This window comes from Blennius ocellaris (genome assembly GCF_963422515.1).
Source record: "Blennius ocellaris genome assembly, chromosome: 5".
NCBI classification, from domain to species: domain Eukaryota; kingdom Metazoa; phylum Chordata; class Actinopteri; order Blenniiformes; family Blenniidae; genus Blennius; species Blennius ocellaris.
In genome coordinates this window covers 22607379-22626448 of record NC_137654.1, presented here as the reverse complement: position 1 = coordinate 22626448, position 19070 = coordinate 22607379, and the positions used below count along the sequence as shown (strand labels likewise).

General features: G+C 42.6%; 1 protein-coding gene across 1 annotated transcript in view; it reads right to left on the bottom strand.

Moving 5' to 3' along the window:
- tmcc1a (transmembrane and coiled-coil domain family 1a) overlaps window positions 1-17017 on the bottom strand; it is a gene marked incomplete at its 5' end in the record, with an annotated part of 28573 nt that extends 11556 nt beyond the window's left edge. The window contains one exon of the mRNA XM_080495981.1: window positions 16340-17017. Coding sequence (XP_080352107.1) covers window positions 16340-17017 — 678 coding nt within the window. The remainder of the gene's footprint in view (window positions 1-16339) is intronic.
- Between the last annotated feature and the right edge of the window lie 2053 nt (window positions 17018-19070).

The following is a 19070-nucleotide window of genomic DNA, read 5'->3' as shown; positions in this document are numbered from 1 at the left end:
ATATGTTTTTGTTGTTGTTTGTTTTTCTTATTTCTTTTAAGGGGATCCAGTGTCCCAACAATGAACCCCATTCACCAGCAATGAAGAATTACATAACTCCATGTGAAGCTGCACAAGGGGCACGTTACTCAACCCACGAATTATCTTAGAACAGAAAGTTGCACTCATAATCACACGCATGTGCACGCACACACCTGCCAATCCATTCCCCCAGGATGTTAGAGGGTGTGAGAGGAGGCTTTTCTACTCGTATGTAAAAGAACAACAACACTTGTAATGTAAGTTGCGTAATTTCTGGACTATAAGCCGAACCCTATGGCTTAAACAATTCCAACTGAGTTTTATGGATTTTTAGGGGTTAATGAGCTTCATGCCTCCAATATATGGGTGATGCGCTCAGGTGCGTCACGTAACTCCAACATTTCTTTTTTTCTTTTTAACTTTGGTGGGTGCTGCTTATACTCAGGTGCACCCAATAGTCCAGAAATTCCGGTATTGACTTTCAACACAGCCTTTTAAACAGGACATCAATTTGAACATGCAGTACAAACTTAATTTACTGCAGTGGTGGCTACTTCCCCCCCAGAAACAATAAAGAATAAATCAACTTCAGAAACATAAAGAAGTTAAACATTCGCAAACAAAATCAACATCCAGGTAGACACTCACAGTGGTCGGGGTGGGAATTGGAGAGGCGTCAGGAGTGACCAGGTTGACGATGACCTCCATGGAAGAGAGACGCATGTGTGCTGCTTGGAATTTAGTTTGCTTATCTATTTGTGTGTCTCACAGGAGACAAGTAGAGTGAGGGTGGTGAGAAGAGGTGCACCCTTGCACTTGTAGAACTCTCATCACTCAGGACAGTTCATCCAATCAAATTCCACTCAACTTAAACTCGACAGGACAAAGACTTCAATTGACAACAGAGACTATGTGAGATTAGATTGAATAGCTCGAGTCCACGGCTCAAGATCTCCTGTATTGAACAATTTAACACCTTCAGATCCAAGAGAGAGCCTTTCCTCAAACACACACACACACACACACACACACACACACACACACACACACACACACACACACACACACACACACACACACACACACACACACACACACACACACACACACACACACACACACACACACCCTGCAGAGTCAGGGCAACTATGGAACGCACGCCTGCGCTTCAGCAGGCACGCCGGCAGAGATGGTAAACTGTATGAAGGCTCGCCAGGTTGGATGTAGGCAGCAGTGAAAGAAGAAAGAGCCGACTGTGAAGTTGAGTGTTCAAAGAGTCCATCGGGCATAAAATCCTCCGGGGGAGAAAAGAGAGGCAGACCCAGAAGACGGATGTGAGGGGAGCACGGGAGCAGGCAGGGGGAAAAAAGAGCCCACCAGGAGCTGTCACTGAGAGGGAGACGGAGTGAGAGAGAGAGAGGGAGCAAAGGAGAGCGGGGTTGTGGGAAGGCTTCATGATGGGAGGGGGGGGGGGGGGGGGGGACTTGAGCTTGAGTTTCTAGGCCATTTCAGCTCCAAAACTTTGGGTAGCTCAGGCAGAAAGAATAAAGAAGAAGAGGCTTCTCCCTTATTACACAGTTTGATTGTCTTGATCAATTGATTTCCCGATTGATCATGCCGCAATGAGTTACTTTCCACTGTCTGTGTGTACGAGCAGACGGGGAAACACAATTTTGACAAACAGTAAACACTGAACAACCTGACCTGTGCTCAAAGTAGTGCATAACTTTAAATCAGATTGTATAACTAAAGAACACGGGTGAATGAAAGAAATGTTTTCATTTAAGATAGAAAAAACAAGAGAAAAGACCTGGATTACCACAGATTACGCAGTCATATGATGATTACAAAGCTGCTTTTCAAAGGTGTGCATACATGCACACACACATGACCAATGTTGTTACTATGTTACGTACACATGAATATACAGCATTGCTTGGTGACAAAAGTATCTTAGTAAAAATATTTTTCATTTATATGGCTGAATCACAAAGTATCTACTTTAAAACTAGAATCTCAATCAACCTTAAAACACTCCCACGTAGTGTTTGCTGAGCATAATTATTAAACAAAAATAAAAACTCTCTGGACTTCCAAGCCGTCACTTTTAAATGCTCCAAAGCAATTAGCGAGAAAGAAGCAAAGCAGGTAGGGGGTGTGAGGGGTGAGGCAGGACTCAGGCTACTAAAGACTTCTGAGCAGAAGCCGACAGGAGGGAGGAGGGAGAACAGGCCATGAATAGGCTTTAATGAGAGAACGGGAGGAGTTTGGGGGCCCTGAGAGAGAGAGAGAGAGAGAGGGGGGGGGGATTGGGGGGCAAAGGCTTCTTACATAAGAACGAACTAAACTTGCTCAGATAGAAGTGCGAGGTGTTGGTTTGACCATGGTACAAAGGAAAAGGTTATAAAAGGCTGTGGTTAGTGCTCATGGTAAAAAAAAAAAAAAAAAAAATCTGGTACTTTAAATGTGAATAAATCAATAAGTATGTAATTATATTTTGCCACTCTTTCATTTATTCTGAAATCAAGACAACTGTATCTGGACTGCACTGACTGGAAGTGAAATCATCATGCTCAATTTTTCTTACAGCTGACTTAACTGTTGATCTGGAGTCATTGAGGGGAATCCAACACTGAACAGCCAGACGATCAGGTTCCGCTCAGCATGAATGTCAGTGTCATTTCAGCCTAAAGTACCCCCCCCATCCCCGGAGGTCATATGGATCCCAGCCACTCCGGTCTGTCCAGGAATACTCACTCTTTCAGGGTGACTCAACTTCTTTTCACATTCTCGGCGAGGATTAATGGCATACTGCAAATGGCAGAGTGACTCTGCAATGACAGAATCCTGGGGGCTGGGAGGGGAGGGAGGGGAGGGAGGGGTTGGCGGTATTCACGTCCGGACAAGTTACAGATACTGTGAAAAGGACAGAAGATGAGAATGCTGGCCTCAGGGGAAGATGTACCTCATTAGGGCTACATTAGCTACTCAAAATTAAGGGACAGAGAGAACAGCTGTGGCTTGCCTCAGGTGCCGCTTACTCACAGAGAAATTAATGCTCGTCAAATGTTAAGTAAGACATGAGCGATCTATTTTAGAGTTTAGGAAGTCTGCACACTCACTGCATAGTAAAAAGGGCTTACATCTCATTTATTAAAAATGTTTACAAGAATGAAAAGGAATATTACCAAGACAACCTCTCTAAATGGAAATTGTATAAAATGGTGCAAGTTCTAATTATGAAATGTAGGTGTTCATATCACTTACGTGATAAATTATACCCCTCGCTATCTTTGCAGGGGCACTTGTACAAACTGACGGGTGATTGACCTTAGCCATCCTCTACAAGTGATTCTCCAGCAAGTTGGTTAAAAACAATTTCAGAAAAATGGCAAACACAGGAGAACTGAGCTCAGAGAAAAGGTCAAACACAGTTTGTATGAACAAAGAAGACTACTCTCTTCCTCAGACCACCAAGAAACTCAAATCTGCCACACTCCGTCCTCCACAGTCGAGTGTGTTGTAAAACGGCTCAAAAATAGAAGACTTGTGACTGAAGACATAGGAAAATGCAGGCGAATCCATAAAGACCACCAGCAGCTTGGACTGAATAACAGTGAGATAAATTATGGCAGCAGTGAGAATTGGGATCAACATGAATCAACAGACACGACTCATTTTGCAGACCATTAGAAAGGGGATCAAGTCTGTATATGAGTGATACAGTGGAAACATTCATAAAGTGGAATAATAAAAAAAAGGATTAAATTAGAGAAAAAAAAGAAGCAATAAAAACTTTTTAAAATGTGCCATCTTAAGCCAACAAGAGGAGAAAAATGGTCAAGCTGACCTAATTTCTTAATAGTGACTTGAACTTACAATTTTTTTCTTAAATTGTGAAATATTTGAAGCTGTTCTCAATAATAATTCCACTATGTCTTGTGCAGAAGTTAAAGCCAAAATTAGCCATAATAATTGAACGACAAAATTAGACCATCCAGCCTTCTCATAAACCAGCCAAATGCTGAAAGAACAATTTATCTCCGACAGAACTGAGGCATGAATCCCCAGTGTTTGACACTTAAATCTTACAGGCAGCAACCAGATTCCTCCTGAGAGGAAAGAAAAACCTCTCAATGATCCCACGCTTGAACTGAAAGCCTCGCTGTTAAAACATGGAGGAAACCTCACAACACAACGATAATAGAAACCAGTTGACTCAAGAGTGAAAGGTCAACTGGGGACCAGTTTCACAGGATCCAAAATGGCAAATCAAATAATGTAACTGTATTTGAACAAATTGTATTCCTTCATTGTGACCAGTATCTTGTTTCCTGTCTAATTGTGTTGAAAAGTTATCTCTTGCTCGGGTTGTACTGTGTTACCTGCTATAACTCTCTTTTCATTTATTACCGCTTCAAAACTGTTTTGAGGTCGCTCTACAGTTCGGACATCATTTTCTCGGAGCAGAAAAACTGTATGAAGTTGTGTCCATTCCTCTATCTTCTATTTGGCTTCATCCACTCAGGTGGCGCTGGATCACGCCATCAGCAAAGGCAGAGAACACCAGAGCAAACACGAGGCAGACGTTCAGCCACACCGTCACGCCTCGGGGCAATTTGGAGGAACCGTCAAGCACGTTTCCGGACTCTGAGGCGAGAGTGCTACGTTAATGTGACACATGTACAACAATTAAACTGTATGCGTGTGTCTGAGGGAACACAAACTCCACTTGTTCCCGCAAAGTCGATAACAACCTGTTGAGATGCCTCTGTGGATTCCCATTTAATTGGTTTGAGAAACATGTGCCTCCCATCCAATGCGTTGACCCAGTATGATGAATGTGCCACAATACATTTCTTTCTTACTCAAATTGCATTTCACATATGTCTTAAGGGGAACAGGAAATGCTGAACTGGTGATACATTAGTTCAATCCAAAGCAGGCTAGATATATACCTGGATATATGACATAGTTGGCAGACAGCTGATCAGCACTCATACTGGGGAAAACTGCCGTAGTAAAAGAAACTCTTGTTACTGTTGTTATCTCTATTAACACTTTAAAACAATGTCTTAAAACAATGTCTTACACCACTTGAAGAGACATACGGTACATCGTGAAGACCCTGGCGACCTCAAGCACAAAGGCAAAGCAGACAGCTTGTGAATCTTTCCTGAGTGAGTTTACAGAGACCTAATAATACATAAAACTAATTGTCATGCAGAGGACAGAGCCGAGTGCCGAGCTCAAGCCGGAGTGATGGTACTCAGCCAGAAAGTTTTGCAAGAATTCAGAGGGGACATAGATGAGGCTGGTTTGAATATATGTGGACCGGGGTTAGAAAGAGGAGAAAGAATGGAGTACATGTAAAATCCAACAAGAGAGAGAGAGAGCAACACATAAATTATACTAAGGAGTTACGCTTTTTTCTTAGATTTGGGACATCATTCAATAGTTCTTTTGATTCCCTAAAAATTATGCAGTCACACAAAATATGGCTTTCCCGTGCCAACACCACAGTCCCCTCCATGTGACATCAACTTTGGATTAGTTCTGCTGTAGCATGCTTTCGTAGCGTGAGAGGTTACGTAAAGGTAGAAGAGCCAGAGCTTTGTCTGCATGGACTGATGGTAACTCAAGCCTAAAAGAGGAGACAACCATGACTCGGGGGGTCCTACCCCCTTTTAAACAATTCTTTTTTTTTTTCCATTAAAAGAAGCCCCCTTCCCAAAACTGGCTGTCTCTTCCGTCCCAAGTCTGTGTTTCAGTATAATCAATGGCCCTATTAGCAGTTACATAAACCCCTGGGCACTTTATACACAGGGGCTATTATGACTGGCGAGGTCAGAGAGCGTGAAACATCTCAGTAGCCAACTACAACACGGGCATTTTCAGGAAGGAAGACAAACAAATGACAATAACAACAACCCAAATGACTACGTCTTCCCGTGGCTTGTTTGGAAACATAATTGTGAACAGCATCAGTCCTGCGTCAGAGAGATAACCATGCCTGTGCCATTGTTTATAAATTGTAATTAAAATATTGGTTCACATAAACCTTCAGAATTACTCTTGCTTACTGTGGTAACTGCATTTGTACATAATCATGAAGAAATTTTCCCAGGATCTGAGCTGTATTGACAACGTGCTTTTTTACGATGGCTTTTTTTTTAGGTCAAATGAGTACAATACCCAATTTCGCAGTTTCAGTGACCATAACCTGCATAAAGCTGGCATAGAAGACACATTCTGGCAAAATCTTTTTGTGTGAACTGTTTCAATCAGATTTAATTCTTGATAAAGATATCGTCGGGATAAACGTTTGCCAGATGATGAGTGTCACGATCAGTGTTTAAATTTTTTTTTTAAAAGATACCTTGATCAAAGCTTCATATTGTCTATTTTTAAAGTGATCCTTTAACATCTTCCTATACCCTCCGTCTCCGGTGTCCTCCTTCCTCACACCGACCACCTGCCTCGTCCCTCACCGCATCAACTCAACTCCTCACTGACCTTCGTCCTCAGCATCCGTCTCCCCACATGGCCATTATTTCTCCTGCATACAGGACCAACCGCATCTCTCTCACCTTCCGACCAATATCTTCAACACAACCATTTCTTATAATGAACTCATTCTTAATCCTGCCAGAGAGTATAATAAAACTGCCAGAAAATTGCTTGTGCATTCTGAGAATATGTAGAAAAAAATAATGGAAAGGTACATACTACATATAGTTAAAATAGATATTAGCAAGACATATTCATGGCTATCTGAATGTTGGCTAATAAGCAATAAGAAAGCTCAGCAAAAAAAAATAAAAAAAATGCCAGTGAGAACATTTTAGAGGTCATTTATTTCCCACAAAGTCCACAATGCATTCTCATACTTGCAGCTATTCTGCGTACCTTAAAAATACACATAGGTGTGTGTGAGACGAAGCAGCGCGTGTACGCGTAGAAACACAATGTGTTGACGGTGCTGGAGGTAAACAGAGTGAGGACGTGGAGGGGCAAAGTGTTTGTCTCCTGGTGGTGGTATTTTGTCGGGGCAGTTTCTGTTTATACTCAATCCATCCTGGTTATGCAACATAACGGAAAGGGCACTGGCCCAAAATGCAGGGCCGGTCTGGCTGGATGCTGCACAATACTCGGAGTACCAGGGGCCAGCATGTAAACCCAAACACAGTGCCAGCCTATTCAGAAGCAGGAAGATGAAGAATGTAGAACAAACAGTCCCAGCTTTTTGGCCCCAGAGGATTATTTTGTCTGGACTCTCACTGCCCTTTTTTAAAACAGACCCACTCGACGTCTGGGATCCTGAGTAAAGTCTAAGATGCTTTTGCAGAACTTGCGACTCTGGACCCTCGAGAGCGGAAGATTTTGAAACAGACAAACGGATAACGGGAAGAGAGATTTGGCTAATAGGGCATTTGTAATCAGTGTCAGAGAGCTATTATCTAAAAATATTTTAACAAAGTACTGTTTCATTGCTGATATAGGACAATCAAACAAAATGGTGAGAACTCATAAATTCATAAAGTGAGGCGAACTTCCGGAGCTATGTATGGAGGGACAATGTGATTTAGTTTGACCCATAATGACTCAGTTACTCAAAGTCTATTGAGAGCAGACGTATCATAACAGGGAAAGAAAAATCAAGCAAATTAACAAAGTTAATGAAGGCTTAACCTCAACTGCCTCACTGCATGCCCCTTTACATGTACAGCGGACAGCCTCAGGTTATGGGAGTGAACAGAAACTTAACCAATAAAACATACAGATTGTAAGATAAGAATTTAAAAAAAGCTGAACACATGACAGTCAGCTGGATGGGCACTTCTGGACTATGCCAGACAATTACACAATTAATCCACCAGGGGGAGCCAGCACGTGCTCCATGATGAGGGCTGCACAGTTGACTCTGGCTGCCCTGTCTTGTCTCTCATTTCCTTACAGGTTTCCTGTCAATAAAACCCTCATATTTTTTATTGCATTCTTCCAATACGAGCATCACGTATCGTATCTGAAGAGGCATTTTCAGCAAGACATCCAAGCAATTTGCCGGCTAAAGTGAAAAGCGAGGGAGGAATGATGTGTCAGAGAGATAGAAAGCAGAGTAAGACAGTAAGAGTATGAAAAAATGAGGAGGCGAGCTTGGGAAACAGAGGAATAGGATGAAGATGTGTGTATTGCAGAGTGTAAATAAACACATTATCAAATGTGGGATTTAAGATATATTGTATTAAGTACATCATAAATTGAATAACTCAAAATGATACTCGTGAGTTAATTTTGGGGGTACTATTTGTGGAACAGGACCTAAGTGGACTGTGAGAAAAGTAAAACATTCCCGGGATTCCTAAGACTTGACATACATGTGAATGGGAGGGATGGTTTTTGGTTATTAGTGGAGAGAAAATATGATATTTCCCTGGAGGTTGTGATCAGATTTGAATTGTCTGTGCACGTGTGTTTCTAAGTGGGTCAGTGGAGCAGAGCTGAGCTCAGCGATCTATAGCCTCATCCATAATTCATCGGAGTCACACAAATGATATTGGATGGAGCAGGGAGTGGCAGGGATGCATCTTCTGTTTGTTTTCTCTCCAATCTTTGTTTCTCAGAAGAGCAATTTCCGTTGAGAAACAATCGACTGATGGGGCTGAGTAAGGAGAGGAAAACCAAACACACCAAGTCGGGGAAGTCATTTTCAGAGCTAATCCGGACAGCTGGCTTTATGAGGGCAAGCAGTGTTTACACTGAAGAATCATTGTGCCAGACACCGGTCTGAGGAACAGCAACAGACAAATGTTGGCCAAAAACCAGGAAACACCGAAGAGGATATACAGAGAATACACCTAAAATATTAATAGCATTCACACTCTTTTGTTGAGACTTCAACTTTTGTCTAAAAAAGGCAAAAAATATTGTTTTTAGAAAAAAACACCCCACATATTTGAGGATCAGATATGTAGGTTAAAAGGCTGACAAGGACGTCCTTGGTGACTTACTGACCAAGTATGTTGTGTTTTTGGAACGGCTGAGAAAACAACAAAGACGCTCGAGCATACCCACACGAATGTCACACATACCCCACAAACCAGAAGAGGAAGGACCAGCTGCAGGCCAAAAATAAATACACAAAGGATGACCCATGGAGACTCACTGCTGACATGGACATATATATATGCACATGACCACATGCACGGATGAAAAAGAAAATCTGTCATGACTAAGGTTATTTCCTGAAAAATCCCATCGCTGGTATTTTCCTTTGACCAACACATAAAAGCTATGTATCGGCTTGAGAGAAGACGTAGACAATTTACCTCTCAAAGAGTACAATAAAAATCTAAAGAAACGCAAACTTATGAGATTTTTCCTGTAGATATTCATGTAGGACATTTTAAACGCCCTTGAACGGTGAACTTGATCAGCACGGCTTCAGACATCTGTCTATTAATAGCAGCAGAGAAACCAGCAGAGAGCCGCTGCAGACTCCTTCCTCATTCAGACCGAGATTAGAAAACCTATCAAACTGACTGAGATGGAAAAATTACCTCCATCATCTACTTCTATAAATCTGCTTCTCCTGCTAATAAAGAACAACACACACACACACATGCACTGTAACAACATGTTGTTCATCCTAATTTCACAAGAATTTCAAAGCACAAATTTAAGCACTAACTGCAATGTTGTTGGTGCTGCTATGAATGTGGGTTTCGGGTTGTGAATGCTAATTGCAGCCGGTAACGGATAAGGGCGTTGGCCTTTATGTATAATGACATGAATATTCAACAGCCTAATTAAACAGGCTGGGGATACGCTTCAAAGGGAAAACAAACAGTTGGGTGGCGAGTTCAAGCGCACATGCACTCACACGCACACACAAAATATGATTAAAGTCTACTTTCTGGATTTTTACACATAATGATAAAACATTTACAAGTAAATCTGTTTACTTTTGTTTGCTTGTTTTCTTTGAAGTGGGAGACAGAAGTTCCGTAGAGGTCTATTAACACAAACGCTTTCTCACAGTCTGTTTTTTTTAGCATTCTCTGTGAGCCAGTCAGACGACTTCATTACAATATGTGTCAGAACAGGAAACATGTCTCCATCACCTACATTTAAGCGACATGGTGCCAGTACTACACGCCTCTCGAAACAAAGACAAAGCACAAAAGCTTAACCACAAGGCTCAGAAGAAGCAGTAATTGAACCCAAAGTTGTTGCATTGGTCAAACTACAGGAGAGTCTAATTCTAAAAGACACCTTTTCCCTGCCTTTCGAAGGGGTTGCTATTTCACCAGACAGACTGATGAGGTGGCTCTGAGATCAGACGGGGGACCTGCGAGCATTCAGCCGGGTAAAGCCGCTTCGGCCGTCTTTGAACATCACCCTGTTACCATGGCGACGGGCAACTGGCTCTACGTCTGAGCACTGGACACAGATGAGAGAAAGAGCAATGAAGAGAGAGTAAGAGAAGAAGGTAAAGTGAGACCAACAGTGAGGAGTTAGAGGAGCGTGGAGCCTGAAATAGTGAAACTGTTGAAGAGGTAAAACACACAAATAACACTCAGCTGTGCAGATCTACAGGTTTATGCGACAAGGGTAAGCATCTTCTTTTTAATAAACCACAAATGTGTAAAAATCTTAAAACTACAAAAGCAGTTGAAAATATAGAGCAAATACACTGTTGTGACAACATGTTGTTGAGCTGGCGAATCCTCTGGTGAGGATACTCATCTTTCATTCATCGTAGCTTCAAGTCTTTAAAGACATCAGATGGTGAGCGAAATGATTTTGCCCATGACAGACATGCTCATTGTTGGATTAATTATGTGCTTTGTTGGCTACCCCGTTCAGAAGCTGGCACGAATCCTCACAAGATGATCGCTGTTTTGACCCCTCCGTTGTAAACCATCCCACTGGAGTATGGCACAAACTTGACAGAGAACTCACTGGCTGATATGATATCAGAAGCTCAGACTTTGACAGCAGTGCAAAGAGGTTTTTTTTTTGTTTTTTTTTGCACCACTATCTCTTCAACAGTGGCGACACAGTGGACAGCCTCACGGTGATTAAACACTTACACTAATTTGACATTCATCTAATAAATATATACAGACACAAACAACTGACAAGCTGCAAGAGTGGATAAATGACCAGAACAGGCTGTTTGATTAAATCAATTAACAAGTGATACTGGTGTTTCATCTGAGGAGCAGTCACCGCACATGCATCCACATTTTAGCATCAAAAAAAGCCTCATAGCTTGTTGAGGACTTCCATCACTTTGGACCAAAGCAAGGAAGGAGATAGTCATGAAAATAATGTGCAAAATTTCATTTTTGTGAATTCTCCACAGAAAGCCCACACGAATCACAAGATCTGAAAAACCCAAGTCTGACTGCATGCAACTTTCACCATTGGGCTAGGCGGGTGTGAAACTGTCTCATCGTCGATGTCTGCAACCGTGAAACACAAACAGGCTGATACATTGACAGCAGCACGCAACGGTGTCTGAAAAACAATTTGCTCTGGGCTGGTCGCGAGCAAACACACTGGGATGACATCACCGCCAGTATGGACGAGGAGCACATGCTTCATCAGCCCCATGGCGCTCTCACTCTGCTCAAAGTCAATCGAAACTGACTTGTTTGATCAGACACTGGTTTGACTGTGCGCGTCTGTTTCAGTGTCTGCGACTGCAATGCAAGCCATTGAGACGGTGGTTTGCCAAGAGTGGCTTCTTATGAAATGCACATGTGCAGTCCGAGTTACACGGAAGAGGAGATGGCAGAGTCGTGTTTTTTTTTGTTAATCGTTTACGGATTTTACAGAGGCCGCAATCACTTCCATCAACGCACAGCCTGAGGAGACGGGAGACCATTAAAACGCAGTTATAAGGATGTTAAATTAGCAGGCACAGGACAAGCCTCAGGCAACCAGGTGACGTTCAGATCCTCCGACCGATGCTCCCTCTCACATAAAGGACAACAGCAGTGGAGTCGACACACAAAACACCAATTGTGCTACAATCCAAGCTGTAGTTTCCAATCAATCTTATTGGTGGCAGCCGCTGGAATGTCACAATAATCCAATACCAATATGGCAATCTGAACATGGAATTGAAAAGTGTAAAAAGCAAAAAGGGAGATGATTTGTAGGAGTCAAAGTGATTGAATAAATGACAAAAAAAAGTTATAAAAGAATTATTTAAGCCTTAAAAAAAGTACAATCTTGTATAAGCCCTTTTCACATGCACAAAAGAAAACTACAGCCAAATTATTTATAAAACACTAAAATGCACGGAGTCGTTTCATCACCCACTTGCCATATAGTGGACAAATACAGATGGGTGGGTGGATGGATGGATGGATGGATGGATGGATGCACTCATGTACACACATACAAAAGAGAGAATAACACTGCAGAGTCTCAAAGTTCCTATAACAACATAAACATATACATTTTCAAGCCTGAGTGTGTTTTACAACTCTTGAGTTTCGAAAACCTTTAAAACTATATGGCAAACTAAGGCAAAATTATACTCCATACCAAATTCATACAATTACTATGACCGATTACTATACCGTGTCCAGTTTTTATTTGTTCCTATCATAAACTATCAATCTGAGGCATTTCATTGGTGGTGATTCTGAAGAACAGGATATCTCTGAGGCGATAATCACAATAAAGTGAAAAACAAGCAAGATGCAGGAACACATATACTGTTGGTATGTGGAAATGTGGTTAAAGGGAAAGAAAATGGGTCAAATACATAATCAATACAATAATTCCAAGTATCATATATTAGCGGGGGACAAGATGAGTGAGCATTTGCGGCGAGGCCCTGGAGGAGGCTGTGATCTTCAGATACAATAACTTCTTATCAATCTCTCAGACACAAGAGATTTGGTTCGGGGAGAAGCCTCAAGCCTTGCTTTTTCTTTGTAACTTTAAACTCCTATAGTTCTTCCTTCCAAAACAAGTTGTCTACCCTGACTATAGTCATTTTGCACCTTAGAGTCATTTATATCCTCCTCAGTTTATACTTCTGCTTTGTCTCTCAATCAATCTGAGAGCGGAGATGTGAGGAGACAAGATCAGACTTCAGGCACACTGGATACTGGCCTTCTGGTGCAGACGAGTTCTGTACACTCTGCAACTATATTTATACGTGTTGATGCTTTCAAGCACTGAAAACGTGCACCAGCACAGTCACATGGACTTGAAAACAAACAGGGAGGGTTTGGTCGGTCAAACAATTAATCAGCAGCTAATTGTAAATAAATCCACTGGGCGCAGCACGAGCCGCAGAGCAAATGCTCTTATAGACCTCATGCTGAGTTTTATCACAGCACCATTTAAGAGTAGAAGCAGGAAGATATATTAAACCCATGGGTGGTTGCAATACTTAGTCAGCATCTTAATATTGTGGTAAGTAACTCATAAATGCAGTCAGCAGCAGCAATAATCAAAGATCAAGTTTGTCAATTATTACATTCCTCTGGGACGGCTCAAATCGACCTTATAGACTGCGAAATGCAGCAGAAGTTACTTTTTAACAAGATTTAAGATAAAGTGCAAAGATAGACAACTCTGTATGTCACAGTATGGATTAAACTTTTATGGATTACAAATTCAAGAAAGATACGATACATCCTCTAACCAAAGGACTTTTGATAGGTGTGTTTGTTTTGCACTAAGCAGCAGGGTCATTTTTTTTTTACAGTATCGATTGCACTTGAGAAGACTTCTCAATGGTATGATAAAGTAGTTGTTAAAGACCTTTTTTTTTTTTCTTTTCTGGGACAACACCAAAATGCCTTTAAGGCAGAAAGAAACAAAGCCAGATAAAAGATGAGGGGGAGAAGATATGCAAGAGCAACGCACAGCCATTACAAACAATAATGAAAGGCTTTCCTGGCAGCAAAGACTCCGCCGTTGGCCATGAATGAATCTGCAGCAGTGTGACGGGAAGACAAAGATCAGGTTGTGTGTGTTTAAAGCTTACCTTAGAGTACTGCCTACGAAGACTGAAGCGCTGCACCATCCTTACTGACTGACTGATGGACCTGCAGCTGGATCCCCTGTTCTACTCCCCTCTGCTGAGATCCATCCAAAGTACACACAGCCTCACACACATCCTGAAAACACACATGCTAGCCTCCTCTCCAAACACCCATGTGCACACACATTTCTAGTCCACACTGCTTTCGTTCACAATGCAAACACAAGTGAGAGAGAGAGAGAGAGAGAGAGAGAGAGAGAGAGAGAGAGAGAGAGAGAGGGAGGCAGAGTAAGAAGAGATAAAGACAGCTCAGCTGTGTTGCCCTCCACTTATATTCACAGTGATCTCATGAGCTGTTTCTGCCTCTGCAGATACAGTCACTCGTGGAAGATGTTCAGACCACATGGCTGTCAACACACAATCTGGAATAGAGATAAGAAAAAAAGAGGTCTTACATTCACGCAAGTACACACCCCTCCACATTCACACACAGCCCCGTGCTTTGCTCTCACTCATCTACAACGGGGCAAGGTCGCCTCCCGCTTCCTGTCAGTGAGTCGGAGGGTCGGGAAAGAATGAGGTGGTGGTGATAGAGACCGAGAGGGAGGAGGAGATGGGACGAGAGGAGGGACAAGCTGACAGCCTGTATTAACTCTCTCCGGGGACCGTGGGAGGGGGACAGGGAGGGGAACAGGAGAGGGAAAAGGAAGTGCACATGGAGAAAGAAAGAAAGAAAGAAAGAAAAAAAAAAGGGAGAGAGAGAAAGAAAGAAACAAAGAAAGAAAGAAAGCAAGAAAGCAAGAGAGCAAGAAAGAAACAAAGAAAGAAAGAAAGAAAGCAAGAAAGCAAGAAAGCAAGAAAGAAAGACAGAAAGAAAGAAAGAAAGAAAGCAAGAAAGAAAGAAAATCCAAAACTGATAAATCACTGAACATTGATGACTCCTGGTAGACGGGTTCAAACAGTCATTCAACCCTCGCCCTCCACAAACGGCAGGATGTCAACCACCTCCAAGGTCGATCACGCTGTTACTATGGCAACCTAAGCAGGGCGTAGTTCTAGGCAGCGTGCGGCAAGTGTCACGGTAACCACAGCGACCAATGGGGTAACCCTAGTGACATTGCTGGGTTGCTGTGTGGAGAGGTTGCTGTGATGTTGGCTTCAGAAGAAGCAGGTTAAAAAAAAATCAGCAGATTTCAGAGGTCGATCGTTGTCTATAAAGCGACACCGATATCTCCGCAGACGTCTGGCTGCGAGCCCTGTTCTGTCATCACAGGTAAGTTCATTCAAACATGACTGACAAACACTAGATTTTACAGACCAGGAATGAAGGTAAGGCCTTATTAAAGCCAGCTTGAAGATTATATCTGTCTGGTAATATAGATATCAACGTCCACTGGGGCAGTGTAATAAAGGCAGACATCCTTCTGTCTGTGACACACTTGGTCCTTGGCACAGCTTATTTCATCACTCCTTGGATCAGTCAAGTCTACAACAACCATGAGGTCAGCATACAATCACCACCTCCAAATGAGCCAAGCCCAGTCCAGATTTGCTGGTCTCACAGCGACCTCTGGTGGCAGACAGAGGTAAAAGCATAGATAAGCGTTCAAGAATAACAGATGTATACTGTGAAAATGTAAAAAAAAAAAAAAAAAGACATCGTTTAGAAATATCTTATAATATATAAATAAAAAAATATCTATACACAATCAAATCATCTTATTCTCCACCTAAATCTCAGTAGTATTACATGTTTTTTTATTTGAACTCAACTGATAAACATGGGATTTAGTCCGTTTCCCATATTTTGTTCTTTTGCGTATTCTGTACTGTACAAACGTTTGACAAATTTCCATCTACTGAAAAGACTGACAGTAAAATCACCAACAAAGAGTTTGCAAAAGATGTGATCACATTATTTCAATTCTGTCCTAAAACATGAGTTGCTCACACATATAATGATTCAGTCTTTCTGTCTGTTAACAACCATGAGAAATCCAGAGACGTCTGGGCTTCATTGCTCTCCATATTGCCACCGCGATTTATGACAAAAATATTTCCATGTCAGAATACATACCACAACTCGGGAGAAGTCAGAACACAGTGGTAACAGGTAGCAGGGCTCACTTTGAATTCACGGCTGAAACAGCCGGAGCGGTACCGTCAGCAGAAAAGAGAACCTCAGTGTGTGATTGACAGTTCACTGACAAGCAAGGCCCCGGCACCAGCAAAAAGGGGAAAAGACACGCAATCAATCAGCGTGTGCAGCGAGAATGATTAATGGCTGCCGTCTCTTACCCTGTCAGTCTCCTCGGTGGACTGGTACCCCGACGACAGCACCACATCGCCAGCGGTGCATCCAGGGGCAGGACTGCTGGGCGTGGTGTCGGTGGTCGAAGAGGAGCGTGGGCGACTGATGTGTTGCTGTGGGTCGTGAGTGTTACGGCGATGCGGGGCCTGGGGACTGCCTCTCAGGAGAGGATCTCGGTCCCCGCTCACAGAGCCGGACCCCTTAATGCGCCGACTCTGCAGGCTGGTCCCACGCCTCATCGTGCCCCCAGCGGCTGAGCCCTGGCCAGCTGCAGAGGGAACCACAGGAGCAGAGAGGCGGTCAGGGTCAGGACAACAGGACGGGGCGTCCCCGGGGGCGGAGGGGGAGGCGCCGCTTGCGGACAGCACGGAGGAAGATGAGGAGGAAGATGAAGAGGTGATGGTGGAGCGAGAGAGGGAGAGGCGTTTACGCTGCTGCTGGAACAGCTGCTTCAGGCCCTGGCCAAGAAGCCCCATGCTCTCCCTAGCGTTTTGGCTCATCTTACTGAAGGAAGGGTGCTCTAACTGGGATGAGGCCCTCTTCAAGCCTGGGCCATGTGACCCCGCTGCCACTCCTCTAGCTCCAGAATCTGAACAGGGGCCCACCCCCTCTGGCTCGCTTTGACTGTCGACTCCCTGCTGCATTTGGTCCAGCTGACACTTCATGAATAGCAGGGAAGAAATGTCCAATTAAACAGTCTGCTAACGCTTCACTCTCTATTTACCAGGCATGCAGAGGGCCACACTAGGTCAGGGACTGAGGAAGAGAGGACTAGTAAGCGGCAGACGAGAGCAGGGATGGGGATGGGATACAGTGGAGATGGGACTGTCTGATGGAGGGTTGGATCAGCTCATGGGCAGTCAGAGGGATGGATCCAGAGAGCGAGCATGCAGCTTTGACTCAGGAACAAGTAGCCATGCTGCTCTGACAGAAAGAGAGGACAGAGATTAGGAGAGACTGAAATGGCAACGCCTACCACATCAACTGAGCATTTTAAACAACTTCAGTCATTCAGCTTCAACAGCCAATGTTTCGTTCTCAGATGAAGAGGGTCATCCGTATCAAATCGGCATGTTAAAGAACACATTAGGTTCACTCCGATGGTGCAGTTTTCAGCGTATGAGCAAAGTTTAAAACAAAATCTTTGATAGCATGAACTCTATCCAGATTCTTCTCTGCACTCTTACAGACATGGTTGAAATCTGATGGAAATAATTCAAACAAAACAAAAGTAAAAAAAAATTCTAATGACATGTTTATAATAATGTCTGCAAAAAGGTAATGCAATGCACAGTCAAATATTATGTCGGTATTTTTACCAGCGAGGAATTAAATGACACCTTGTGATGAGCTCCTATTTTGACAATATAACACTACATTAACATTATAACACTATAACATTAGAAATAAATTAAACCAGCAGCAGAAAATATTTCTGTGCACACACCGACTATAATGGGCATCCAGGATACAGACTTTCTGAAGCCCATCCACTCATTCATATGTCTGTGTGGTAGAAACATTCAGACCTCAATGGATGTTTAATTGAACGGCACAAGACCAGTTTAGAGGAGGTCTGATGCACAATGGGGCTTAGGCAGCAGTGTTTACACTTCCACAATTGCACCACTCCAATCCAGTAATTGCACTTGGGTATAATCTGTATACCAGTGTTAAATACACTCAGAGTCTCAGATTAGATCTAAAAAATAGACTATATGTTGACTTACATTTGTAAATATGTAGTTTGTAAATATGCCACAAGCTGTTCCCAACAAATGTAAGAATAAAAGACTTTATACTATAAAATCGTTATATTAATAAAGCTTATAGTTTGGGCTGGCTCAGGTCACTCTAGATCATTTTATGATTGAGCTACAATACAGTTGGGGTGCTGGGGGACCATTCCTAATGCAAATAGCACCTTTTGTCACTCTCCATACATTCATGCATCATCACTGCTTGTGACTAACTTTCCCTCCTATAGTCTGTGCCTTCCGTCCTCTTGTTGTACTTTCTTGCACGATCTACATAATGTGGATCTGGGAAGTTAGTCATCTGTGTCTCCTGCTCCTTTCTACTCTGCAGCATGTTGACAAGCTTGTCATTCAATGTCCACATATTTGTTGAACATTATTCTAGTTTTTTCTCTCTCTCATTCTCTTAGGTCCAGCCTGTATAGCAGAGAGCCGCCACTGGGTGTCATTCCTGCAGAGGTTTATTCCAGACATGTTTTAGATCATTCTGGGCAAATCATGACGCCTTATTAAAGTCTCTATATCTCAAAAAAACTAAAGACGATACCAGCTGAAATATTTGTGCACAACCCGTTGGCTATAATGACTTCTTAAGCATAAAATCGTAAACAAATTCAAGATTGTCTGTGAGTCGTGATAGCTAAATGGTAGTGGAAAATAGAAAACACATAAAGAATCCATGACTACACATAGCTGAGAGAGGAATGGAGTTCGAAAGAAACAAGTAGCAAAGGAAGAACACACAGAACAAAGAATAGAGAGACAGAAGGGAAAAGGGGGGGTAAAAAAGTTGATGTCTCACATCAGAATAAGAAAAACCCACCTACCATCAGCCCAGCTGTCATCCTAGTGTGAAACACTCCTCTGCATTACCTGAGAGAGGGGAAGGGGGTAGTTGGAAGGGAGACAAACAATAAAAAAAAGAAGTTATTTTTCATATCTAACATCTCAGTGACTCAGA